General features: G+C 39.0%; 4 protein-coding genes across 4 annotated transcripts in view; 3 read left to right on the top strand and 1 right to left on the bottom strand.

Moving 5' to 3' along the window:
* Nucleotides 1-2,575, bottom strand: part of LOC140346648 (rabphilin-3A-like) — a 29,062-nt gene extending 26,487 nt beyond the window's left edge. Inside the window, exon 1 of the mRNA XM_072432810.1 lies at nucleotides 2,285-2,575. The gene's annotated coding sequence lies outside the window, so the exon portion shown is untranslated. The remainder of the gene's footprint in view (nucleotides 1-2,284) is intronic.
* Nucleotides 2,576-3,133: 558 nt separating this feature from the next.
* Nucleotides 3,134-7,235, top strand: vps33a (VPS33A core subunit of CORVET and HOPS complexes). Its single transcript, XM_072432987.1, has 13 exons — nucleotides 3,134-3,282; nucleotides 3,669-3,734; nucleotides 3,819-3,946; nucleotides 4,055-4,241; nucleotides 4,345-4,461; nucleotides 4,541-4,715; nucleotides 4,787-4,980; nucleotides 5,338-5,464; nucleotides 5,547-5,614; nucleotides 5,681-5,818; nucleotides 5,909-6,046; nucleotides 6,132-6,300; nucleotides 6,792-7,235. Exons 1-13 carry the CDS (start codon nucleotides 3,181-3,183, stop codon nucleotides 6,983-6,985), a joined length of 1,803 nt encoding a protein of 600 aa, XP_072289088.1. The 5' UTR covers nucleotides 3,134-3,180; the 3' UTR covers nucleotides 6,986-7,235.
* Nucleotides 7,236-12,539: 5,304 nt separating this feature from the next.
* Nucleotides 12,540-16,228, top strand: bnip3la (BCL2 interacting protein 3 like a). Its single transcript, XM_072433162.1, has 6 exons — nucleotides 12,540-12,684; nucleotides 13,582-13,831; nucleotides 13,923-14,004; nucleotides 14,368-14,474; nucleotides 14,548-14,697; nucleotides 15,183-16,228. The coding sequence occupies exons 1-6, from the start codon at nucleotides 12,636-12,638 to the stop codon at nucleotides 15,229-15,231; spliced, it is 687 nt and encodes a 228-aa protein (XP_072289263.1). The 5' UTR covers nucleotides 12,540-12,635; the 3' UTR covers nucleotides 15,232-16,228.
* An 846-nt stretch (nucleotides 16,229-17,074) lies between these two features.
* dpysl2a (dihydropyrimidinase like 2a) lies at nucleotides 17,075-22,938 on the top strand. The gene is made up of 14 exons (XM_072432758.1): nucleotides 17,075-17,165; nucleotides 18,080-18,168; nucleotides 18,250-18,434; nucleotides 18,529-18,693; nucleotides 18,897-18,958; nucleotides 19,061-19,141; nucleotides 19,215-19,283; nucleotides 20,042-20,162; nucleotides 20,243-20,399; nucleotides 20,476-20,617; nucleotides 20,696-20,866; nucleotides 20,955-21,134; nucleotides 21,217-21,400; nucleotides 21,485-22,938. Exons 1-14 carry the CDS (start codon nucleotides 17,124-17,126, stop codon nucleotides 21,574-21,576), a joined length of 1,740 nt encoding a protein of 579 aa, XP_072288859.1. The 5' UTR covers nucleotides 17,075-17,123; the 3' UTR covers nucleotides 21,577-22,938.
* The last annotated feature ends 392 nt before the right edge of the window (nucleotides 22,939-23,330 follow it).

Raw genomic sequence — 23,330 nt, 5'->3', positions numbered from 1 at the left:
ACCAAGGTTTTTATATTCTAATTACCAGATCAGTAAAAAACACATTTGCGTTAGATCAAGTAGAAAAGCATTATGATAAATGAATTCACAAGCCAAAGAACTGTAAGTAAATACAGTAAATTGTAGCCTATAAGTGTTATTTACCTAGTGTTGATGAGTGTGAATGCTTTTCTACTTCGAATTAGTACCGGTAGTCATTTCTCAATTTTAAACATGTATTTAAAAACCTATTAAAGGTTGAAATGTGGTGAGTGAGGACTTCTAGATAGATAATACTTATAAATAAGCCTATTTTTTATTTGTATTCGTTTCTTTTTTTTTAATATACGATAGCTTATTGTTATTGTTATTACTTATTCATTGTTTTATTGTTTTGTGTTGGATCGATCATTCTGACAAGTTCCTGTTTGTGAATTTTGTTCATTGACAATTAAACCTATTCTGATTCTGATGTAAAATCACAAATACTAAATAATGCCACTGTCTTTGTCATAAAAAAGTCTTGTGACATGAGTTTAAGAGTCTGTATAATAATGATGACAATGAGATCAGTTCAATAGTCGATAAGTCACGATTATCCTGCTTAATTGTTACTAGTGTCTGTCTTTCGTATCATCTGCAAATCTCTGACAAATTCCAGATGAATGCAGTTCCACCTGTTCATGTGTTATTGGCAGTGAAATAAAGTGAATATGTTGACATTAGCGGTATAGAGGTGTGTCTTTGGCGGTGTGTTTTCATTATGAGAAGCACGCTGGAACACTGAACATAGAGTCATGCACCTTTACCAGCTGTGACCATGGAAACGGCAAGATCAGAAGAATCAGGATGATTAAATGCTGCGTGCATGAGTGTGTGAGATGCCCTGTCAGTTCGTAGTAGCTTTTACCTGTGCCAGATTTGAAAGCATACGCAGAACAGCTTTTATGATGTCATTAAAAGGCATTGCTGGGGATGAATCTGTAATGGTGCATACAGTGAGATGGTGTGACCAACTGGAGACATAGAAGTACAGTCGGCTTGCATCTTTCATCGTTAAATAATACAAAAATCCTCCATCCTTTTTTTATCTTCTACCCTTTCCTTCAACGCTAGTTTCACTGTCTCCAGTTTCTGAGCCAAACCAAGGGAAACATCTAGCGCTTTTGTTTACCCACATTAATTTCAACAGGGGGTATGAGAGAGCACCCCCGCCCCGCTCCCACTTACAGTACTTGTTGGAGAAAGCAGCTGCAAATGTATAAAATGTAATTCATTCCGTCTTTCCCTACCCCTCCCCCATTTAATCCCCATCCTTCAGCTCTGGAGGAGGAGTTGGAAGAACTGGGAAGAAGCACATTCCCAGGTTGATCTTCTAGAAGAAAAAAAAACATTTTCAGTACCTAACCACTCAAAGACCCACAAATACAAACATAAAAGGAAAACTCGACAGCTTGCAGGCGCCTAAACCTGTCCATGTGCCAGTGTAGAACTTGACAGCCCGACCCATAACATCAGATCACTGGAAAATGCACAGCCATCACTAAAAGCTTCTCCAAGTGTCTGCAGGCAAAAAGCCCCAGCATGCGCTCAGAAAAATCCTGCAGCAACGCCCTGGGACTGACTGTAAGCAGACAATCTCCCACAAGATCCAGCTTTTGTTTTTAAATCCATGCCAAAAGGAAGCAGCCATCAGCCACTAGACACCCACTGTAATCTGTTGAGAAGTGATTTAGGACATGGCCTTTCAAGTCAGACACAGTCACATTTATCACAGCCATTCATGAATACACTACATGCAATAGCAGCATAACACTATGAGACATAGTGTAGTAAATCAGTGCAACAAATCCAGAGGGTAATAGGCTCTATTATCACTTTATAAGAGATAAAGTATTATATTATATATATATACAGTAGACACAACATAACATGTTTTAACAAAAGAATCAATGAAATACTCATTTACATAACTGTTTCTTCAACCTGATGTAGGTTAATAAGAGGCAGCTCTAAGCATATTGAAACATGAGTGGGCGTATCTAATTTGAATTATTAAGAAACAAATTCACATTATATTATGGAGATAAACGTACAATAATTTTAGTTACGAGTGAGTGTAAAATTCGAGAACCTAATTCTCACCTTTTCTATTTTATGAATGAAATGCTGCATCCATTCAACTTGTCATGTATAAATTCATATTGTTTTCACTAAGTCACTGATTAAATGCAAACGAATGTCCCGAAATAGTCCATAAGACACAGGTTGCACTGTAGATAAAAGGAGAATCGTAAAGACATACCAGAAAATCCAGCCCAGGCTCTCTCTGCCTGGCGTCTGTCTGTGTGAGCTGTCAGAGAGTGATGCGGACTCTATGCGATGTCTGTGCAGCCTCAGGATCCGACCACAGTCAGTCTTTGCGCATGGTGCCCGTCACCGAAAAGAGCCGTGCGCCTTTTTCTGCGCGAGTGGTGAATGAGTGGTCTCGGTTTCTAGAGGCGCATCGGATCTCCTCTCTACAGTACGTGGGAACTGGCTCTCAGTCCTGCGTGGAGGATGGAAAGCCCTTGGTAGACTGGGAAGGAAACCCCTGGATCTGAAGTGAGAATGGTTAAGTGGTCACTCATCACCTGATTAAATTGTTTTGGAGTGGATATGTAAAAATGCTTAATTCACCCACAGTAAGATATCATAATGCAGTAGGACAGATATTCTGATATAATGACAGCATGATGTTTAAATAGCAGCACCGCAGCATTTTATTTCAAAACCACTAAAAGTGTCCAAAAACCTCAACTGTTGCTTGAAAACAAAACATAGCTCCAGTAGCAATGCGTATTAGTCAACACCATATTCAATATTTATTATCTTGGCCTTGCTCTATTTAGGTTAGCTTTTTACGTTAATATAATTGATATTTCCAAACTGTAAATAGGTTATTTTTTTCCTATCTTCTTTTGTGGACTCAAGTCGCCCTCTGCAGGAAAAGGTATGTATTGCATGGTTCTGGCACATACCATGATTAGGATAAACTGTGAACGCAAAGAGGGTTCAGTTTCAGTAAAGAATAGAGTGAATAAAAGTGGGCTTTTTCTTCTCTTCTTTCAGTTTGGGAGGGATTATCTTCATGGCAACGCCTTTGTCACGTGATGTGGTGACCCACCCCGCTGTCACCTGACTGTTGTTTCTGTTGGAGAAATGGCTGCCCACTTGTCTTACGGACGAGTCAATTTAAACATTTTAAGAGAAGCAGCACGAAAGGAGCTTCGTGAGTTTTTGGACAAATGTGCGGGAAGCAAGGTAACGTTATATTCATAATATCACTCCGAGAGCCGTGTTATTGTTAGCTTAGCCGACTGGAAATTGCTGCCCTGGCATCTAGTTAGCTACATAGATTTAGCATTAAGTTATATTTCCTGTGCATCACATGGAAATATAAGATCCACGAGCAGTCTTCCTCCGAAAAGGGAAACACAATTTATTTATTTATTTACTTTTCTCATTATAGTTCTTTCCTCGTCATAGATCATGTTTATGGTCATTGCACCATGTAACTTAAGTTATAAAACACTAGTAGGTTAAAACTGTTTTAATAAGGTTGTCCTGCATTATCTTACAACTATTTACAACTAGTCTTAAAAAGCGAATGTTTGTTTGTGTTTTACTACAATGTTGTTGCTCTTCAGGCTATAGTGTGGGACGAATACCTCACCGGGCCCTTTGGACTAATAGCACAGTATTCATTACTCAAGGTAAGTGACTAATAAAGTCATTACTGTGTTCAAATGTTCCAACATCACAAAGTTCACCAATGCCATGTTCACAATGTTCTTCAGGAGCATGAAGTGGAAAAGATGTTCACCCTGAAGCGAGGGCGATTGCCTTCAGCCGATGTCAAAAACATCATCTTTTTTGTTCGACCCAGACTGGAGCTCATGGAGATTATTGCTGACAATGTATTCAGGTGTGTCCAGTTATTCTGATTCATGAACACATTATTGCATTATATTAAATATATGATTAGTTACTTCATGAGCTTAATTTGCGTGTGTTTGTTTGTTTCACGTTTTAGTGAGGATAAATTACACTCTTCTCGAGACTTCCACATTCTGTTTGTGCCTCGGCGCAGCATGCTGTGTGAGCAGAGACTCAAGGAGTTGGGCGTATTAGGCTCTTTCATTAACATTGACGAGTACATACTAGACCTGATACCTTATGATGGGGATCTGCTTTCTATGGAGTATGAAAGTGCCTTCAGGGTATGGTCTAATCCAAAGTCCTCACTCTCACAATCTTTAACAAGTAAAACCTTATGGTACTTCAACAATGATTAAACAATTGTGATACATTTGTTTTGTATAGGAATGCTACTTGGAAAATGATCAAACAAGTCTGTATCACACAGCCAAAGGCCTTATGACACTACAGGCTCTTTATGGAACTATACCACAGATTTATGGAAAAGGAGAATGTGCACGGGTGAGTCCTTGAAACTGGAAACAGTACTAAAACAAAAATGCATTTTAAACCTACAAATAAATATGCCACTTGTCTACAGCATGTGGCCAACATGATGCTGCGAATGAAGAGAGAGTTTGCAGGGAGTCAAAATCAAATCTTGCCAGTGTTTGATACACTTCTTCTCTTGGACCGTAATGTTGACCTGCTTACGCCACTAGCTACCCAACTGACTTATGAGGGGCTAATTGATGAAATCTATGGCATTAATAATGGTCAGGGTGTATAGAGTTCAATCAGTTTGAGCCCTTTACTAGTTGCTAATAAAAACATTTATAACCCACAGGTTATGTGAAACTGCCTCCAGAAAAATTTGCACAGAAAAAGCAAGGTGAAGCTAGTAAAGATTTACCAACGGAGCATAAGAAACTGCAACTAAACTCTGCAGAGGAGCTGTATGCAGAAATCAGAGACAAAAACTTCAATGCTGTCGGATCAGCTCTGAGCAAGAAGGCCAAAATAATTTCCGCTGCTTTTGAGGTTAGTCACATTTGCACTGTATTTTAATTTGCCCTGTTGATACAAACATTATTAGCACGGTGACGCTCACCTGATTGTGGCTGTGACATTTTCACACTGATAACGTATTAGACAACCAGCAAGTGGTTTGGAAAGTGATCTGCTGAGATAAGGCAGAGAAAAGTGTTAATGATATTTGTTTGTGTACCAGCAGAAAGCCTCAGACCCAAATAGATAGGAATGACAGTCTTATAGTATAGTCTTGTTCACTTTTTGTTACGACAGTGTGAATTAATCTATTGTGTAATTACTCCCTAATAATGCATGCCGGTTTACATATAAAATTAACGCATTGCTGTGTGTGTGTGTTTCTCATAGGAACGCCACAATGCTAAAACTGTGGGAGAAATAAAGCAGTTTGTATCACAGCTGCCCCATATGCAGGCAGCGCGGATCTCCCTCGCAAATCACACATCAATAGCGGAGCTGATTAAAGATATAACAAGTGCGTAAAATAACGTCTGTTTGATCAATTCTTTGAACTACTTGGCGTGACACTCAACTGTGACGTGGGACATGTTTTTCAGCATCGGAGGCCTTTTTTGACAAGCTGACAGTGGAGCAGGAGTTCATGACTGGCGTTGACACTGACAAGGTACTTCTTCCTCAAGCAACAGAGACAGTGGCGCGTGTATGGCTCTTAACGCTTACTACTTTCTAGCTCAACACGTACATAGAAGACCGGATCGCTCAAAAGGACCCCCTGATCAAGATACTGCGACTCGTGTGTATGCAGTCGGTGTGCAACAACGGCCTCAAGCAAAAAGTGTTAGATTTCTACAAACGAGAGATTCTGCAGGTAAGGCAGTGTTATTTACATTTAGTTACTGGTATTTGAGTATTTTTAAATGAATGGGAAATCAGATGCCGTACTATTTTCTCTTTTTAGACTTACGGCTATGAACACATACTAACGTTAAACAACCTTGAGAAGGCCGGACTCTTGAAGCCACAAACCAGCTCCAGGAACAACTACCCCACAATCAGAAAAACCCTAAAACTGTGGATGGAGGATGCCAACGAACAGGTATAATGATAAAACTCGATTAGCTCTGTTGGGCTGTTATTGTTTACTCGCTAATACATGTGATTTTTTGTTTGGTTTTCTGCAGAACCCCAATGACATCTCTTACGTGTATAGTGGCTATGCCCCCCTAAGCATCCGACTAACCCAGGTCTTGGCGAGGCCTGGATGGCGGAGTATCGAAGAAGTTCTAAAGATGCTTCCCGGTCCACACTTCGAGGAGAGACAACAGCTGCCTGCCGGGCTTCACAAGAAACGTAAGGACTCGGTCGGCTGTTTGTCCCGTTACCCAGAAACGGCAATCCCCCCTCCCCCCGCCCCCCCGCCTGGTCCACGCAGATAAGGAACTCGCATTGATACCGCTATAAATTCTCCAAAACAGCGGCGACAAATAACAATGCCGCTATCTGGGTTTGTCTAGCTGTACGTTACAACAAAGTGCAGAGTACAGCTGGTGTAACGGTGCCGTGGATGTTCGGATGATGAATTTGATTATATGCTCAATTTGCAATGTGCTAATTAGGCAGCAGATGTGGCATTAACCGTTGTTTTGTCCGGACATGTTTGCTTTATTGGGAACTGAAAGGTGATAATGGAGACTTTCAGACAAGGGGTGGCAGAGTGATGGCTGAATTAGCGTTTCATATTTAATCTAGAATGACGTTGCCCAGTTCTCATACCTTGTTCTCATGCATTGAATTTGACGTGTTTTTTTTAGTTCAACGTTCTCCCTCTTTACGCTTAATAGGTCAGCAAGGGGAGAACCGCACGACTCTGGTCTTCTTCCTCGGTGGAGTAACGTACGCAGAAATAGCTGCCCTTCGTTTCCTCTCTCAAATGGAGGACAGCGGCATGGAGTATGTAATAGCCACGACCAAACTTCTCAACGGCACAACCTGGATTAAATCACTCATGGACAAGCCTGAATCCCAGACGTCCTGAGTCGCCTTAACGTCACAGGACACGTCAAACATACGCACTTTCCTTTCCATGTTAGTCCAGTTGTTTTGTTTTTGCAACTCGTACTGCAAAAAATGAGCCGTGTTTATTGTAGCAAGCGTTGACTACAGAACACCATCTTGTTACATTTTTTGTTTCTGACTGTATATATGTGTAAAATGGGCTTTGGGCCATAAGATGCCTCACTCTTTTCTTTGCCAACAAAATAAATGAATAAACCGTTTTAAATGTCGAGATTATTCCTGATTTCATTGAGTGTCACGACATTGGCCTTTTTGTTGCATGTAGATCTTTTTCTAGCACGACAACAATAATCACTGAGGAGATGATGAAAGGAAAGCATATGGGAGAGTATCCTTCAGCGGGGGTCCGGCTCTCTGAAGGAGCAATTAGCGCAGTAACAGGCCTCCTGATCAGCCGATAATGGGCCAGTGCTGTCTGAAGAGCCCAGCCCACAGCAGCCCGTGATTTGACAGCGCAGGACACTGATTGAATTAGGAGGCCATTTGCTCCGTGTTCCGGTAGAGGATAGCAGCTCTGCGTGCGGTGTTTGATCTCCCTTTCGAGTCAATACTTTCACCAACATGTACACTATGGGCACAGGGAGACCGACCGGGTGCACTCAGATATTTTTGTAAACTTTTCAAAGCTGGTAAGTCCTTGTTCCCATGTTTGTTTTAAAATTGTCTACCACAGTATAAAAAGTATGCTGACTTTTGTGACCTAGGATGTTTTTCTTTCCTTGTACTTTTTAGGTAAATGTTTAATATTGTTCACCATTTTGTATCAATCACAGGAGGAGGAGCCAAAGCAGCAGTCTGTCAGGGCAGAGCTCAGAACTCCTGGACTTCAGAGCTGACAACAGAGTCCTCACTGACCAGCTTCTTTTCTCATCTGCAGCAAACAAAGGTAATTCTAAGCTTGCATGGTATTTGACTCCTTTTCCTCATCCGGATATTAAAGCGGTTCTTGTTTGTCACTGTGATGTAGCTTACATTTTGAGATTTTGTGTTTATTTTAGGCAGTAGTTTAAGGATAAAATGCAGAAGCAGATGCCTAAAAGTGAATTATTCTAACAATAACCACCATAAATGATGAAGGAGCAAGCCAATCAATACTGAACCATTTTGTGCAACTTACAAATGAATAATTAATGCTTATGTTTCTGAGGAACTACTTTTACAGTCTCTGTGTGTGGAAATAATTATGCAATAAATGCTGTTCCACAAAGCAGGCTCATTAAAGTACTTTCTATAGATCTACAGAATTGCTTTTTATTGGCTTTAATTGTAAGACTGTTCAAAATGTGTTGCAGGATGGGTCGAGGTGAGAATATGGGACCACTCTCCAATCCCAGAGTCGAGGATGTGACAACTAAATTTCATTTTGACGAGGAGCCTCTGATCATTCGCTTTCTTCGGACGTTTCGAGAGGTCCTGAAGTTCATTCTCTTCAGCTACACTGTGCTGTTTGGGGCCTTGCTGCTTGCGCGATGGACAACTTATTTTGTGGTGGGGAAGTTAAGACGGTAATCAGAACGATGCATTATCTGGAGCACATTGGAACAGATGTGTATGATGTCTGCTTTTGCTGAGTGTGTGTCCTGCGTAACGGAAACGGCTATTCCACTCTTCTGGATTTCGTTTTTCAGATGACATTGCTGTGATGTGAGGCTGTGCGCTAAGTGGATTTTTGAATTAGATGAAACTACTTAAACTTTGTTGCTTTTAGTGCCAGCTTTAGCCTATAGCAGCTGTGTATTTTTAGCTGCATTATAAATATAGGCTACAGTTTCGTTGACGTTGTGTAATAAACAATTTCACGACAATGTTATGTTTTATTGTGTGAAATCTGTTGTAAAATTCAAGTAAGTCAAGTGAGAGTAACGTTACTTTAAAATCAATCAAACAATTACTCAATTAAGATTTTTTAAAAAGTGTTGGAGGAACTACTATCTGAGCACCAACATATTGTTTGTTTGAAATCAGATTTATGTTTATAGTTAATTTAAATGGGCGACAAAACATTAAATGATGCACATATTCTGGTATTTACATAGAACAAACTGACCCAAATAAATCCAATCTGAAGTCATGGTGTAAGAAATACAAACGTTCAAATCATTTATTATTGTCAACATAAAGCTTTTGTCACTTATTGTTATCTTTTTACCCTGTTGTTTTTATTCATTGTGTTGAGTGGTTGATCTTATTTCAATATATGCAGCACTTTGTTTGTAAAATGGGCCATCCATGTGTTTCAGAATGATTGAATTGAATGAAACTAAATATATGTTTCGAATGGGGAAAAGTCTTGGATTAGGAAAGAATAACCAAAACTTCTTCTCAAGTAAGAAAACTGTTGCATTGTAAAATCGTGTAGGCGTAAAACTACGTTAAAAGGTACAATTCCTACATAAGGTATCACTAAAATGAATGTAATGAATGTCTGGGCTGGAACTAAAGTGATGCAGTCAGATTTGTTTTAGATTGCTGGGTTTCAGATGACGTTGATGATATTTAATACAGATTTGGGGCAGCTAACTTTTACATTGTTAAATTCCTGGTTTTAGTTTAAATAAAGTGACACTTATGGTCAAGTCACTAATAGAAATGATCCAGTTTAACATATGTGAATTTACCTTTTGGATATTTCAAGAATTGTCATGTAATCAATGTAGGGCATGGGGTAGACTGGTTTGGCCCCCCATCTGTGTATGACATCAGCACATCTGCAAAAAAAGAGATTATTACAAAAATAACATGTACAACTATAGTTTGTTTTTTGCTGCTAATTGTTACTGCAACATTATCCATGGGAAAGTTCATTCAAAAGCCAAGACAGAGCTAAATTCTTCACAGTTCTGTTAATTCATGCAACATCTCCACAAACTCTTCTCCAATGCTTTTATTTGATGTCTGCTGGACACGCCCTGACACGCGCCATTTTTAATAAACTCTGGGGAAACCGTGAGAATGGAACCGAAAAGTGGAGTGCAAAGTCCCCAAAAATACATTAGTGTGGATGTAGATTGAAAAGTGGTTTATGTTATCTGGATATATTGCAAGAATGTGTGAACTCTTTCCACTCACACTTCAATGGTTCCCGCTGCTTTTTGTCCGATCCGTCCAGTTGTGAGAACTCAGTCAAACTCCTTCACTGTGACAGGTAAATATGGATCAAACTATGAAGGTTATTTTGTGTTTTTATTACAATATTTTTTTTTTTACATCGATTTTTTTTTTGACATTGAATCTAATAAAAATATTTATTGTATATATTTACGATGACATTTTTTTTATTCAATGTAAAAAAAAATACAATGTCAAAAAAAATTCTTAATAAAAACACAAAATAACCTTCATATCAAACATCTTTAATCCTGCCTTGACATGACAGCAAGAGCAAAAATCACATTAATTCTAAACAGATGCTATTTTTAATGTTGCAAATGCTAGTTACTAGTTACTAGCATTGTAATAACTCTTCTGCCAGTGCTCAACAATCAAACAAGTACGATTTTATTGTATTTGTGCAAAAAGACGATTTTAATTTTGATTTAGCGACATGCTAATGAAGGCAACGTTTCAGTGATGATATGTTTGAACCATAGATTGTAGGTTTAAACTAGTTGAAGCCGGGGCTTTTCTCAAGTGAAAGGAGCAGTGGATGAAGAGGCAACTGTTTCATTACATGTAATAACACAGTTCTCCATATTTAGAAGTAGGTCATTTACAGCGTACAAGAATAATAGTTGAATTTGTTGATTAAGTTATAGACATATCAGTCATAGTATAGTACATGACTATACAACACGTTAAATGCAAAACTAAATATTTATTGCCGCCTGGAGAAGGTCAATAATTAACAATCACATTCGTTTTTTTATGCATGTAAAATACTCATGTTTGTATTATTAAGCGCAAAAAATGCACAATTGAAACCCAATACATGCATTTTTATGAAATTTTTTAACTGAACTTTTTGCTGAAAATTGGTCATATCTTGCAATCTCCTCCAGATTACAAAATGCACATGTTCTTGGCAACATAGAAGGTTTGCCCCATTGGAATAAATTGTAAGACACAGGGACATCGCTTTGCAATTGGTAGTGGCGACTACTGGTCATTGATGATTATTCTAAATAGGCTTTTGTGTTTTTTCTATCCATAATTATTCATAGTCATAAACAACAATCAATTAACATCATTATGTGCTTTTTTGTAACTCTAAATTGGCCCTAGTGAATGAATGTGAGAGTGAATAATTGTCTGTAATGTCTATGTCTCTGTGTTAACCCTGCGACAAGTTGGCCACTGTCCAGGGTGTACCCCGCCTAAGGCCCGAAGTCACTGGGATAGGCTCGAGTCACCCGCGACCCCCGAAAGGGAACAAGCGGTAGAAAATGGATGGATGGATGGATGTGCTTTTTTGTCCGATTTTGTGCTTCTTTGACAGACAAATTCTGCATTTTTCACAACAGAGTTCTACAGCAAACAGTGGCTAAACATGTACAAAGTAACCAAAATCAAGTAAATGACAATTATTATATAAACAATTTGATAATGTACTGCACAAAAGCTGAATGTGAGTAAAACCTTTGTCTTCATGTTTTGTTTTATTCTTGATGTCTCCAGTAGATGGCACTCAATCATCTCGCATCTGCCTGTTTATTAACTTTGTGTAGATATTCTTGTCATTATCTCATGAAGACACTGTTGATATGAAGCCAGCCAATAAGAGGACTTTGCAGAGGTTATAACTGCAACTCAACCTCCAGCCCAGTGGGCCTCCAGCTCCTGTCAGGCACAATTAGTTTGTGTGACATGAGAGCCGTAGCATGTGTGATCAACGTGCCAAATAATTATGTTATTAATTGCATAGTTTGGTATTTATTGGGAAGAATAAAAAATTAAAAAATCATTCAATATTAAGGTTCATTACAGGAGAAGGATTCACCACTGTGAATTATACTCTGAAGTAGGATGGTAATCATGGGAGGCAAGAAGAGAAAAGCACTGCATTTTGTTTATTTACAAGGCTCTTGTTGACATTTTGCCTAACTATTTATTAATTTTAACTTCAAATCAAGTATTCACTGCTTGAGATCACAGGACATTTTTATTTTACAATCATACCAAGTCAATTCCCAGTCCTGAAAAAAAGGCCTTCAGCAACTTCCTCTGTCAGTGGAACGAGAGACTATTTTAAGTGGGTTTTGCGTAACCATTGATTACGCACAACCCACAGTGCTGGTACACTTGTTTTATATAGTAAGTTAGTTTTTATGTATTTGTAAATTTTATTGATGTTTTATAGGCATTTCATTTGGATATCCTCTGTTAATTTATGTTAATCAATTTATACAATATTACAAATAAAGTATTACCAATTTACAATCAATCTTCTATCCTTCTTCTTTGGCGTTTCAAAGTCCACTAGTTCAAAGCACATGAGTTCATTCTTTAGACTTTAATTAAATTCTTTAAACTAAAGACTTTAAAGTTCTTTAGACTGGCAGCTTCCTTGCCAGACCACATCCATGGTCTGGACCTAGGACAGACGCTGCACATGCGCACTTTACAGCTTGTCTGCGTGTCATGTTGATGAGTACAAAAACGGGGTAGTCAACATGTCCACTGCTGCTCATCAAAACAATAACCAAGAGCCAGGCCTTCACGGTATGTTGTAATCCTGTGTTTCTGCTCAGAACAGACCCGTCGATCTTATTGCGTAGGCTCTGTTTCCATGAGCTTTATTTGTGTTTTTATTTTAAAAGTTGAGGTTTGGAATTTCCTCCTCGGCTGCGAGGGGACATGCTAATGAGGTTTGACGTAAACGCGTTTAAGCCAATGGGGTCTCGTGAAATGTTTGATTGATGGGACATTAGCAAATCAAAAACTAGATCAGCCACTGGGCGGACCTTAACCAAAATGAAAACAAGTTTGGGACAAAAGCTAAATGTTGCCATTTCCTTTATATTTTTCGTAATTATAGAACCAATTTCGCTTAAATGTGGTCTATCAACAGTGGTTAAAACACGTATTTGACCTGATGCTAGACTTTGAATCCTAATCGGATGCTTGCTAGCCTTTGTGTGTCTTAACTGCCCTACGATATCGTTGTGTTGATAAAATTGTAGGACCAAGACATGTCCTACTTTTTAAGGCGTCTCTGTTGTAGCAGCGACGTGTCTGCGCTTTTGTCTCACACGGTTATGCAACCGTGGACGTGCGAGAGGCTGCATCCTCCAAAAGGGCTTCTGTGCATACATTTGTTCATCCATGAAATACCCGTAACCCACCTGACATTCAAGACTAAATGTTCTTTACACGTTATTGCATTACGGACTCAGTTAACCCTTTACTACATAGAGATTACATAATCCCTTTAGTCAAGGAAAGCTGTTTGTAGGGCAGTGGCACAAAGACGCATGGATCATTTTCAGTCAATTAAATTTCAACAAGCAAAAAAATGTAGGTCAACTGTTTGTATTTGTAAAAAATAAATATGTATTGTTACATGAATATCAGTGATCTAATTCTTTCTTTTTCATTTTTGTTGACATTTGTGCAAAGGCTCTTGGGTAGAGTTGGAACTGAATGGGAACACTGGAACACAGATTCTTCAAAATAACCTTCTTGTGCCACCTGCGGCAGACCAAATAAATGCAAATGCTGGTTTGGGAGACGTGCCTGAAAACAATGAGTCCTTCTTCAGAGGTCTGGAGCATGTGCCATCATCGTCATCTATCCACAATGGAGATATGGAAAAGATACTTCTGGATGCACAACACGAATCAAGTCCAAGTAACTCCTCCTGTCAAAGGTAATATGTATATATATAACATTGCAAAATATAATTCTACAGATATTTTAACCAAATTTTATTTTTATTTACCTTTTTTTTTATTGCACAGTCCTCACCGGCCACCAAGTCCAGAACAAGATGAAGGTCAGATTACATTCGATGTTGAGATGTCAAGTCCAGAAGATTGTCAGGTAAAATCACACTAATTAACTAATGATAGTAATATCTTATGATATTCAAGAGTGGCATTTCTAGGCCATTTTACATCCTCTCCCCACACTCTGTGGTGGTACCTAAGCTACTTCTGTAGTGCATAATGCCCCTTCGACCATCACGTTCATGCTTAAACCTTGTGGGCAAGGTGAGGGAAATGTACCCATAAGGTCACAACAGCGGTTTGCACTGATCAAAGCTTAGGACTGAACTTTGAGATTTGTGTGCATCTGTGAACTGAGCCACAGTCACTCTAAACTCATCTGCAACCATATTCTGTTCTGATAAAATGCCATATTGCCTTATTGAACTAATTATTTATCTATTTTATAAAAACATAGTCTGAAGAAGATGTCCAAGAGAAGGATGAAAATGAAGACATCCAGTCTAAAAAAGAAGCAGACTGGGTCGCTGATTGGTCCAGCAGACCTGAATACTTACCCCCAAAGTAAAAAGTCATTTTTACTTTCTGCATTGCATCTTATCCTATCTAAATTGTTATTTTTGTTTTGTTCCTTTAGAGAGTTTCACTTTAGACATCCCAGGCGTTCAGTATCTCTGAGTATGAGAAAAAGTGGTGTCATGAAGAAAGGTGGCATCTTCTCTGCAGAGTTCTTCAAAGTAGTCATTCCTTCTTTGATCATCTCACATATTCTTGCTCTTGGCATTGGGTGAGTTTAATCATATTTTTTGTAGTCTTTATTCACTATTTAGTTAATATTTTCATGCTGTTAGTGATGTTTACAGCCGTACTTGTTTAGTTGATTGATCTGTCGAAGGTGGGTAATTATTTTATTAAAATTATGATTATATATTTTTTGCGCATGAGCAGAAATGCTGCTTGTCTCTATGTTTTACTAACTTCTGTTTTGACTTGTTTTAATAAAGGTTAATAAATAAAGGAGAGGGCTTAAAGTGAATTAGCTGGCGTTTGAACTTGGCAGTCTGATCTGTCTTTTCACTATCACCACACCCCTTTTAGTCGATTAATCAATGTCCAAAGTGTTTCTTAGTTCTTAGTTTCAAGTTTCTTTGTAAGCAAAATGTCCAGCAATAGAGAAGTAATGGTACAACTTGCTGTGTTCTTAAACCTATGGGAGCAAATAGATACACAAAATTGAAATGTTTTACTATGTGAATTTGTTTGTCTTTATAGGGTGTTCTTTGGGAAAAGAATCGCCATTGCCCGCACCAGCACATACTGAGTAGATCTCCAAGCAGTGCCTGGATGTCCTGCTTCAAGTTTGTCCATTACTCTTCCATAGTCAAGCTATGTCAACATTGTGTCTTCTGTTGGCCTTCGGTGTATCACATGCACTATAGTTAAGTGCATTTCCTTTCCATATCACAGTTGCACTCCTTTATATCTGCGTACTCTGTACAGTAATTACAACCAAATTTAACTTAACCAAATTTAACTTTACAACTAACTTTAGAACATGTTAAATTGAGCATCAAACTGTCTGAATGACAATAACCAAAATCTGTACAAAAACAAATTATTCCAAAACCTTTTCAGTTGCCTTAAGACATTAGATAAATGAAAGTTTGATTTTACTTTCTGTGTATGTTTCCGTAGAGGTTAGAGAACGTAATTTTGTGTAGGTTTAAAATCTTGTACTGTATATTGTCTGGTGCCAAATTAAAGTCTTCATTGTATTTCTTTTCTCCTACATATCTTTTTGTTGGCCAACATGGTGGTCTTTTATTAGTTGTTTGAAATCCCTGTTATAGAATTTACCTACTACTACTAGATGTGACAATAATAAGCTGTGATCTGCTACTTGTAATGACCACCTTGGCAACAGTGCTATCGAAACACTTAATATTATGTGGCAGCCTAAATGTATGCGCTAATGTCTGAAGCTTATAAGGAGGTTTTATATAGTTTTTGTTATGCAATAATTTCAAACTGTACAGTAAAATATAATGTACATATAAGTTACGGCAATACAAGAAAGTGCATGTGTAAAAGGAAGTGGTTTCTGAAAAAGGGATGCATATGAAAAGACAGTGACAATGTAATGTCACTGTATTTGACACATTTGTTGAAAAGCAACATGTAAACTGAACAACATACAGTTAGTTTATATAAGCTAGAGCTGTCTAATGTACAAACAGTGCAATACAATACATTTGGAAATAGAAAGCTTGTTGTTACTATATCAAATGTCTCAAATTAATAAATCTATAAATCAACTCGGGTTGTGTTTGTGTTTCAGTAAATGTTCATAACTTGATCAGGGGAGACGCTTAAGTGTAGCATTATCCCCATAACATTCAGATAGGCCTATTACAAAATTGTATTGTGCTTATGTTTATTTTTTATATTTATGAAATGTGCAAAACAAAGTGGATGGGATTGGAAAATAGGTCTGCAATGATTAATGAACTAATGACTAGTCCACTATAAATAATATAAATAATAGTCTAGTATTTTGATATTCATAATCATTTTCTGGACTACATAGACTTTAAACATATTCAAAGAGACATTTTTGTAACAAAGACAGTGGTATTATTAAATCGAAATGTCAAAAAGAATAAACCAATTCTAATATTCCTCAATAATACATTTTATTTGTAGCTGTGATGTCTCAGAAAAGGAGTGACCATCTCCTTGTCCTCTGTTGTTTTTAACATTTATAATCTATCTTGAAGCTTTCAGTCCCCAACCTTTATTTGGTCCAAAAGCTCAACATACAACAGAAATAATCATTTGACTTGCCGATATATATATTAGAAAATAAATAGTTTCACACCAAAGGGCTGAGCAGGGCGGGGTACTGCGCATGCGCGATGTCTCTTTGTAGTCCGGCTCCTTTTGGGTACCTGCCTGGTTCTTTGGGTCCTTTTGGGGTCATTTTCCCTTACTCTTTTTTTTTTTGCCCGTCCACTTCCATCTGCACTGCCGCGGCTCTCAGCCTTGGTTTGATTTGAAAGCGGCTCAGGGCGTCGACAGGCACCGAGCAGAGCATCCATTCATCCTTTCATTGGCTTGCTAGCTCCTCGTATTAGCCAGAGAAGAAGAAGAAGAAGAAGAAGAAGAAGAAGAAGAGGCTGAGCGTAGCTGTCGGAAGAAGGGGGGATCCTCAAAATGTCGGGTTACCAAGGAAAGAAGAACATCCCTAAAATCACTGTGAGTATTTGAAGACTCGTTGTGTTGCTGCTTTTTGTCGGTACACGCACACACAGGACCGTGGGATTAGACTGAAAGCTAGCATCCACCGAGCCGCCGCTGCCTGTCACCAGCTCTGATTCGGGTCACACACACCTCAAAGCAGCAGCAGCAGCAGTAGCAGATTAGCAGAAACAGAAATGTGTTCATAAATCATTGTATTCTTGCATATTTTTTCCCTTCGTGCACTTCAGAGAGCAGTCAGCATCCTTGCCTTGTCCAAGCTAGCATCAATACCCTGCCACAATTAAATAATGTCACTGTTTGGGTGTGAACTGATTGGCTGATGTCAACATTTGCAGAAAAAGGTTGTGTGCATGCATTTTTTAAAGTCTAACCTTAAAAATAATGTAATTGGAGAGTAATGTAGCACACAGCATAAAGTAGGTCAGTGGGCAGGTCACACCAAAACAATTACAATAGAATTCCCTTTACAAATTCCACTGCCTTTATATACTTTTTATCGTCTCAAATGGTAAATGGATGCTATTTTGACAAGATTTTATTGTGACAAATCCAAGATGACAGCATTACAATGTGTGCTTCCTTCTTGGAACAATGATTAGTTAGTGAACGACACGTATAATTCAGCTTTAATAAAGAGTGAAATGGTCAGAGTGAAGTATTTGTCTCTTCAGACACTAGTTCTTTCAAATAAAGTATAAAGCTGCATTTGTGTCAAGACAATTGTACACAGTTCTCAATGCATCATACTGAAATATAATGGCTTTCTTCTAGACTACGGCTCATTCCCAAATATAAATGTGTAGTGACATGGATTTAGTAGTGATTGTTTGTGGTACAGTGAAGTTTATTGTATTTTGTAATGTCTGAAGTGTCGTAGTGTAACTCTTAAATAATATTATTGATTTCAGAGCGATCGCCTCCTCATCAAAGGAGCAAAGTTAGTTAATGATGATCAGTCATTTTTGGCTGATATTTATATGGAAGATGGAGTTATCAAGTAAGTTCTGCAGTTCTTATCTGTGCATATTTTGTAATTGATTGTAACCATATTTGTCAATAATCACTTATTATTTTTTAGGCAAATTGGTGACAACCTCATTGTCCCTGGGGGTGTCAAGACGGTTGAGGCACATGGGAAAATGGTTATGCCTGGAGGGATTGATGTGCACACCCGGTTTCAGATGCCCGATCGAGGTATGATTTCAGCGGACGACTTTTACCAGGGCACCCGCGCCGCTCTAGCCGGAGGGACCACCATGATCAGTATGTGAAACTCTTTGCACTCTATTCTGCAAGTCCATATGCCCAAAGTGTGTGTCCTTTTAATTATGTCATCTTTTTACTTTGTGTTTTCTAGTTGATCATGTGGTGCCCGAGCCTGGCACTAGTTTACTATCTGCTTTTAACCAGTGGAGGGAATGGGCCGACAGCAAGTCCTGCTGCGACTACTCCCTGCACGTGGATCTCACTGACTGGAACAAGGGAATTCAGGAGGAGATGGAGACCTTAGTGAAGGATCATGGTACCGCCACAATCCCTCTTAATTCAAATGCTGCCTTTCCCTTACATTTCTTTCTCTGAAATCCTTCTTGCATTGCGTTTGCCCCTCTGCACTGTCTAATTTACTTTCTCTGTATTTAAAACAATGCTGCTTTGCCATAATCCCCATGATCTTTCTTTGTCTTGTTTCTTGCTTTATTCCGCTTTTGGTGTTTATATCTTTAGGTGTCAACTCTTTCCTCGTCTATTTGGCTTATAAGGATGTTTTCCAACTTTCTGACTCCCAGGTAATTTGTTTCTGATTGGGCTTTGCTTCCTTTGTGTTATTTAGGTTTCAAAATGTTAGTTATACCGGCAGCTTTAATATTACTAAAAGTATGTCTTCTTAGATTTATGAAGTGTTCAGTGTCATCAGAGACTTGGGAGCCATTGCACAAGTGCACGCTGAGAATGGAGACATCATCGCAGAGGTAACAATTCAACTTTGAATTTAGTTGTATTATTCATGTGTGTTTTACTACACATATTTTGTTTTTCATTTAGGAGCAAAAACGTATATTGGAACTTGGTATCACTGGTCCTGAAGGTCATGTGCTTAGCCGCCCTGAGGAGGTACAGATATCCTTGTGTTCTCAAGTTAACAAAGTAAAACTCTGCATTAACATGACTTTTTTAGCTACCACCCAGTAAACTACTGACTTTCCTATATCAACATTTAAAACCTCCATTAAAACATCCTATTAACGTTTTCTTAAAGGTGCACTGTGTAATATTAAGGAAAATCTTCAATTAAATTATCTTTTTTGGCTGTATCTATTCAATGTAAATCTATACCTTTTTATAATAATTGTGCTCATAAATACATTGTTCTGGAACCAGAATAGTATTTCTGCCTCTAAATGTTGCACTAAATCACAAGCCTGTAAATACGTGCTCATGACTTTGCATGATTCTGTTTGATATTGAGGTTTCCACCCATTCTTTCTGAAGTCCTTCCTCCCCGTGAACTGAATGTTGTGCAGCAGTGGCACGATAATAAAATTGATGAGAAATGTGTTTTTAAAAAATACAGAACAGATTTGGGATATGTGAGGAGGTTTTTCAAAAAACGCAACCAGCAACTTTCCACTAAAAGAAACTTAAAGGCGCTGTAAAGAAGCAGACTGGACTGATACCTCTTTATACTACAGATGTGACCTGGACACGCCCTCTAAGGCTATACCGGTCATAATGATGTAGAAATGTGCCTTCTGGTTTTCAGTGGTGTACCTAGGTCACCTTTAACATTTCGCTACAGCCACATTGGCAACAATTTGTTTCCCCACATGAAAAGGGCTGACGCTGTGACCTCTGACTCTTGTTATCTGCAGGTGGAGGCTGAGGCAGTGAACCGCTCAGTCACTATCGCCAATCAGACCAACTGTCCCCTTTACGTCACTAAGGTGATGAGTAAGAGCTCTGCTGATGTCATTGCCCTGGCAAGAAAAAAGGGTATATTTCTGGTCTATCTATTTTTGTCTTTTATTATCTGGGTTTGGTCTGATGTTGCATCATCCGTCTCTGCCCCACAGGTGCTGTGGTTTATGGGGAGCCCATATCTGCCAGCTTAGCTACAGATGGTACTCATTACTGGAGCAAGAACTGGGCAAAGGCAGCTGCCTTTGTCACTTCTCCTCCACTGAGCCCTGATCCCACTACTCCTGATTATCTCAACTCTCTCCTGTCATGGTAGATCTAAAGTCAGGATCTTAACATGAGCTAAAATATCTAACTTTTTCAACATGTATTATATTCTTTGTTCTAGTGGGGACCTGCAAGTGACTGGCAGTGCTCATTGCACCTTCCAAACTTCTCAGCGTGCAATAGGCAAAGATGACTTTACCCTTATTCCTGAAGGTACCAATGGTGTGGAGGAGAGGATGTCCCTGATCTGGGACAAATGTGTGGTAAGTAAATTAAGACGCCTAATTGAAGCTGTGTCTTAGCCACAATGAACTACATGTAATTTTTTCTTGTCTCATAAGGCGACTGGAAAAATGGATGAGAACCAGTTTGTGGCAGTGACCAGCACAAATGCAGCAAAAATATTTAACCTTTATCCACGTAAGGGCCGTATTGCTGTCGGCTCTGATGCAGACCTTGTGCTCTGGGATCCAGATGTCACCAAGATCATTTCAGCCAAGACTCACAACCTGGTGAGAATTGTAATGGATATTAGTTATTTGTGTGTTAAGATGTTACAAATAAAAAAAAATGTTCTCTTTCCCTCCCTCTTCCTGACAGGCAGTGGAGTATAACATATTTGAAGGCGCAGAAGTGCGTGGAGCTCCTCTGGTCGTAATCAGCCAGGGTAAAATTGTCCTGGAGGAAGGAACGCTTCACGCGATTGAGGGCTGTGGCCGCTACATCAGCCGAAAACCCTTCCCCGATCAGGTTTACAAGAGGATAAAAGCCCGCAGCAGGGTAAAGATAATCTGTATGCGTGTGTAGACTTCTTTCAACTATCAGTAATTGTCTAAATATACGGTTACTGTTGCATCTTTAGCTGACAGAGTTGCGCGGCGTTCCCAGGGGCCAGTATGATGGTCCCGTGTGTGAGGTTACCGTGACTCCCAAAGTGTCTGCCGTTTCATCTGTGAAGACGTCGCCCACAAAACGGGAACAGCAGCACGCACCGTTCACTCAGCAACCTGTACGCAACCTCCATCAGTCTGGCTTCAGTTTGTCCGGTGAGTCCAACAATGTCCCATCCGCCATACGCTCTTTTACCTCTACGTCTTTTGGCGCTAACAACATTCCTCCTCATCACCCAGGTGCTCAAATCGATGACAATATTCCCCGTCGTAACACCCAGCGCATTGTTGCTCCCCCCGGAGGAAAGGCCAACATCACCAGCCTCGGTTAAGCGCGTGCTTTAGACCTCGACGGGACGCTACTTCGTTGTTGTCACGCCATTTTCGTTAATTCACTACAACCTCTCACCCTCTCTGCACCCCACTGAATTTCACTCACATGGATTTGACTAATTTGTCTTTAATTCAGTGTCGTATTTCATTATTTTCTCTTTGAATCGGTCCTTTTACGTGTATGGTTTGTACACTGTTGTGCTTGACTCCAAAGGGAATCTGCGTAACATTTTAACAGCAGCCCCAGTTTTGTCAGATTTTTCTTTCTAACTTTGGTTGATTGTAACGTAGCATACAAATGTGTTTCTTTTATATCCGACCTCTGCTGTGTTTCAAATGCGTTTCGTAGTAACATATGATCCGTGCAGCTAGACATTTCATCTGGGTCTTCCCTTTGTGTCTGTGTGGCACTTCCTCACTTTATTATTTTTCTATTTTAGTTATTGTGATTATCAATTATTTTTTGTTGTTTAATGTTTCTGTGAAATGCAATGCACACTGCACTCAAAGGAAAAGAAAGGGTTTTTCGAAATGTTATGCCTTTTGAAATGTTATGTGGGGAAAAAAAGATTCATACGCTTTGAAAGCGTTCAGCGATGGATTTAATTCTTTTTTCCTCTTGTCTGCTAATTATTGTCAGAGCCACAAGCCTCTATTCTAAGATCTCTTTACAGATTATACACAACACAACAAAAGCATGATCCAATCTTATTGTCTAACCACTTTTCTCCTGGTGCTAAACCACACTTAATAGAAGTACATTGTATTGCCATTCCAAATATCAGATATGAGCTGGCCACTTCCACATGCACTGGATATATTTATGACTGTATTTTAGGGTTTACATATAAATGCCTGCCTGGTTTGTTGTGTAAGATATTGATAGCACACTGTACGTATGACGGCTCTTGAGAAGAAGTGAGACCTCTGTAATGGAGACCTGAAAAGCTCTGATAGTGTTCATCTCCACAGTGTGCTGATGATGTGTCCACTGTACTGTGTTTGTGTTGTGAATGGAGTTGTATCTTCTCTCCGTCTCTTGACAGTTGTAGCCACATGCACCAAACCACAAATTGTGATCAGATTGTTAACAAATGCACCATACTGTGTTAAAGAAAATATTTTATGCGTCATTTGCCTTGTCAAGTGTAGGGTCTGTATATGAAGTTATGATGTGAAGTAAACAATGACGACGGTTATAGCCTATATTGACATGCACTGTTGTTACTTTCCCCCAGGTGGTGTTATAGTGTTGGATATTGTTTTGTAGGGAAAGAGGGATGACTAAGGGAAGCTAACCGCTATGTGCACAAACCAGCCCTATCTATGTGAACTTCAGTGGAATAAAATACTAAAACCAACCTTTTTAATCTCACATTTTTACATTGTGCATGTTCTAGTGCATTTTTTCTGGGTGTAATCTACTGCAATGTGGTTGTGAGTGCATCGGTTCATGGTAAAGAGAGGTTTGTGCTGATAAAAGAGGGAATATTGAAGGGAAAAGGGAACTCTAGAGGAGCAAATGTATGAATTTGTTGAATGAAAGGGTGGTTTGGCTTGACAAATAGTTAAAGAGGTTATTTCTTGTAGTTGGGACCCTCTGTGGACCCTGGACTGTCCCATGTGTGTGTTTAAACACTATAACACACAGAATGGCACCAAATATGGGATTGTTAAGTGTGACTTCATGGTTTCTGATGTACCATAGATGCAAACGCAGAAATATGGACTTTGTTTGATAAATGTGTCTAAA

The sequence above is a fragment of the Eucyclogobius newberryi genome, unplaced genomic scaffold (assembly GCF_026437365.1).
Source record: "Eucyclogobius newberryi isolate DKJ021-1_F unplaced genomic scaffold, fEucNew1.0.hap1 SCAF_6, whole genome shotgun sequence".
In the NCBI taxonomy this organism is placed as follows: domain Eukaryota; kingdom Metazoa; phylum Chordata; class Actinopteri; order Gobiiformes; family Gobiidae; genus Eucyclogobius; species Eucyclogobius newberryi.
This window is presented reverse-complemented; position numbering and strand designations above follow the sequence as displayed.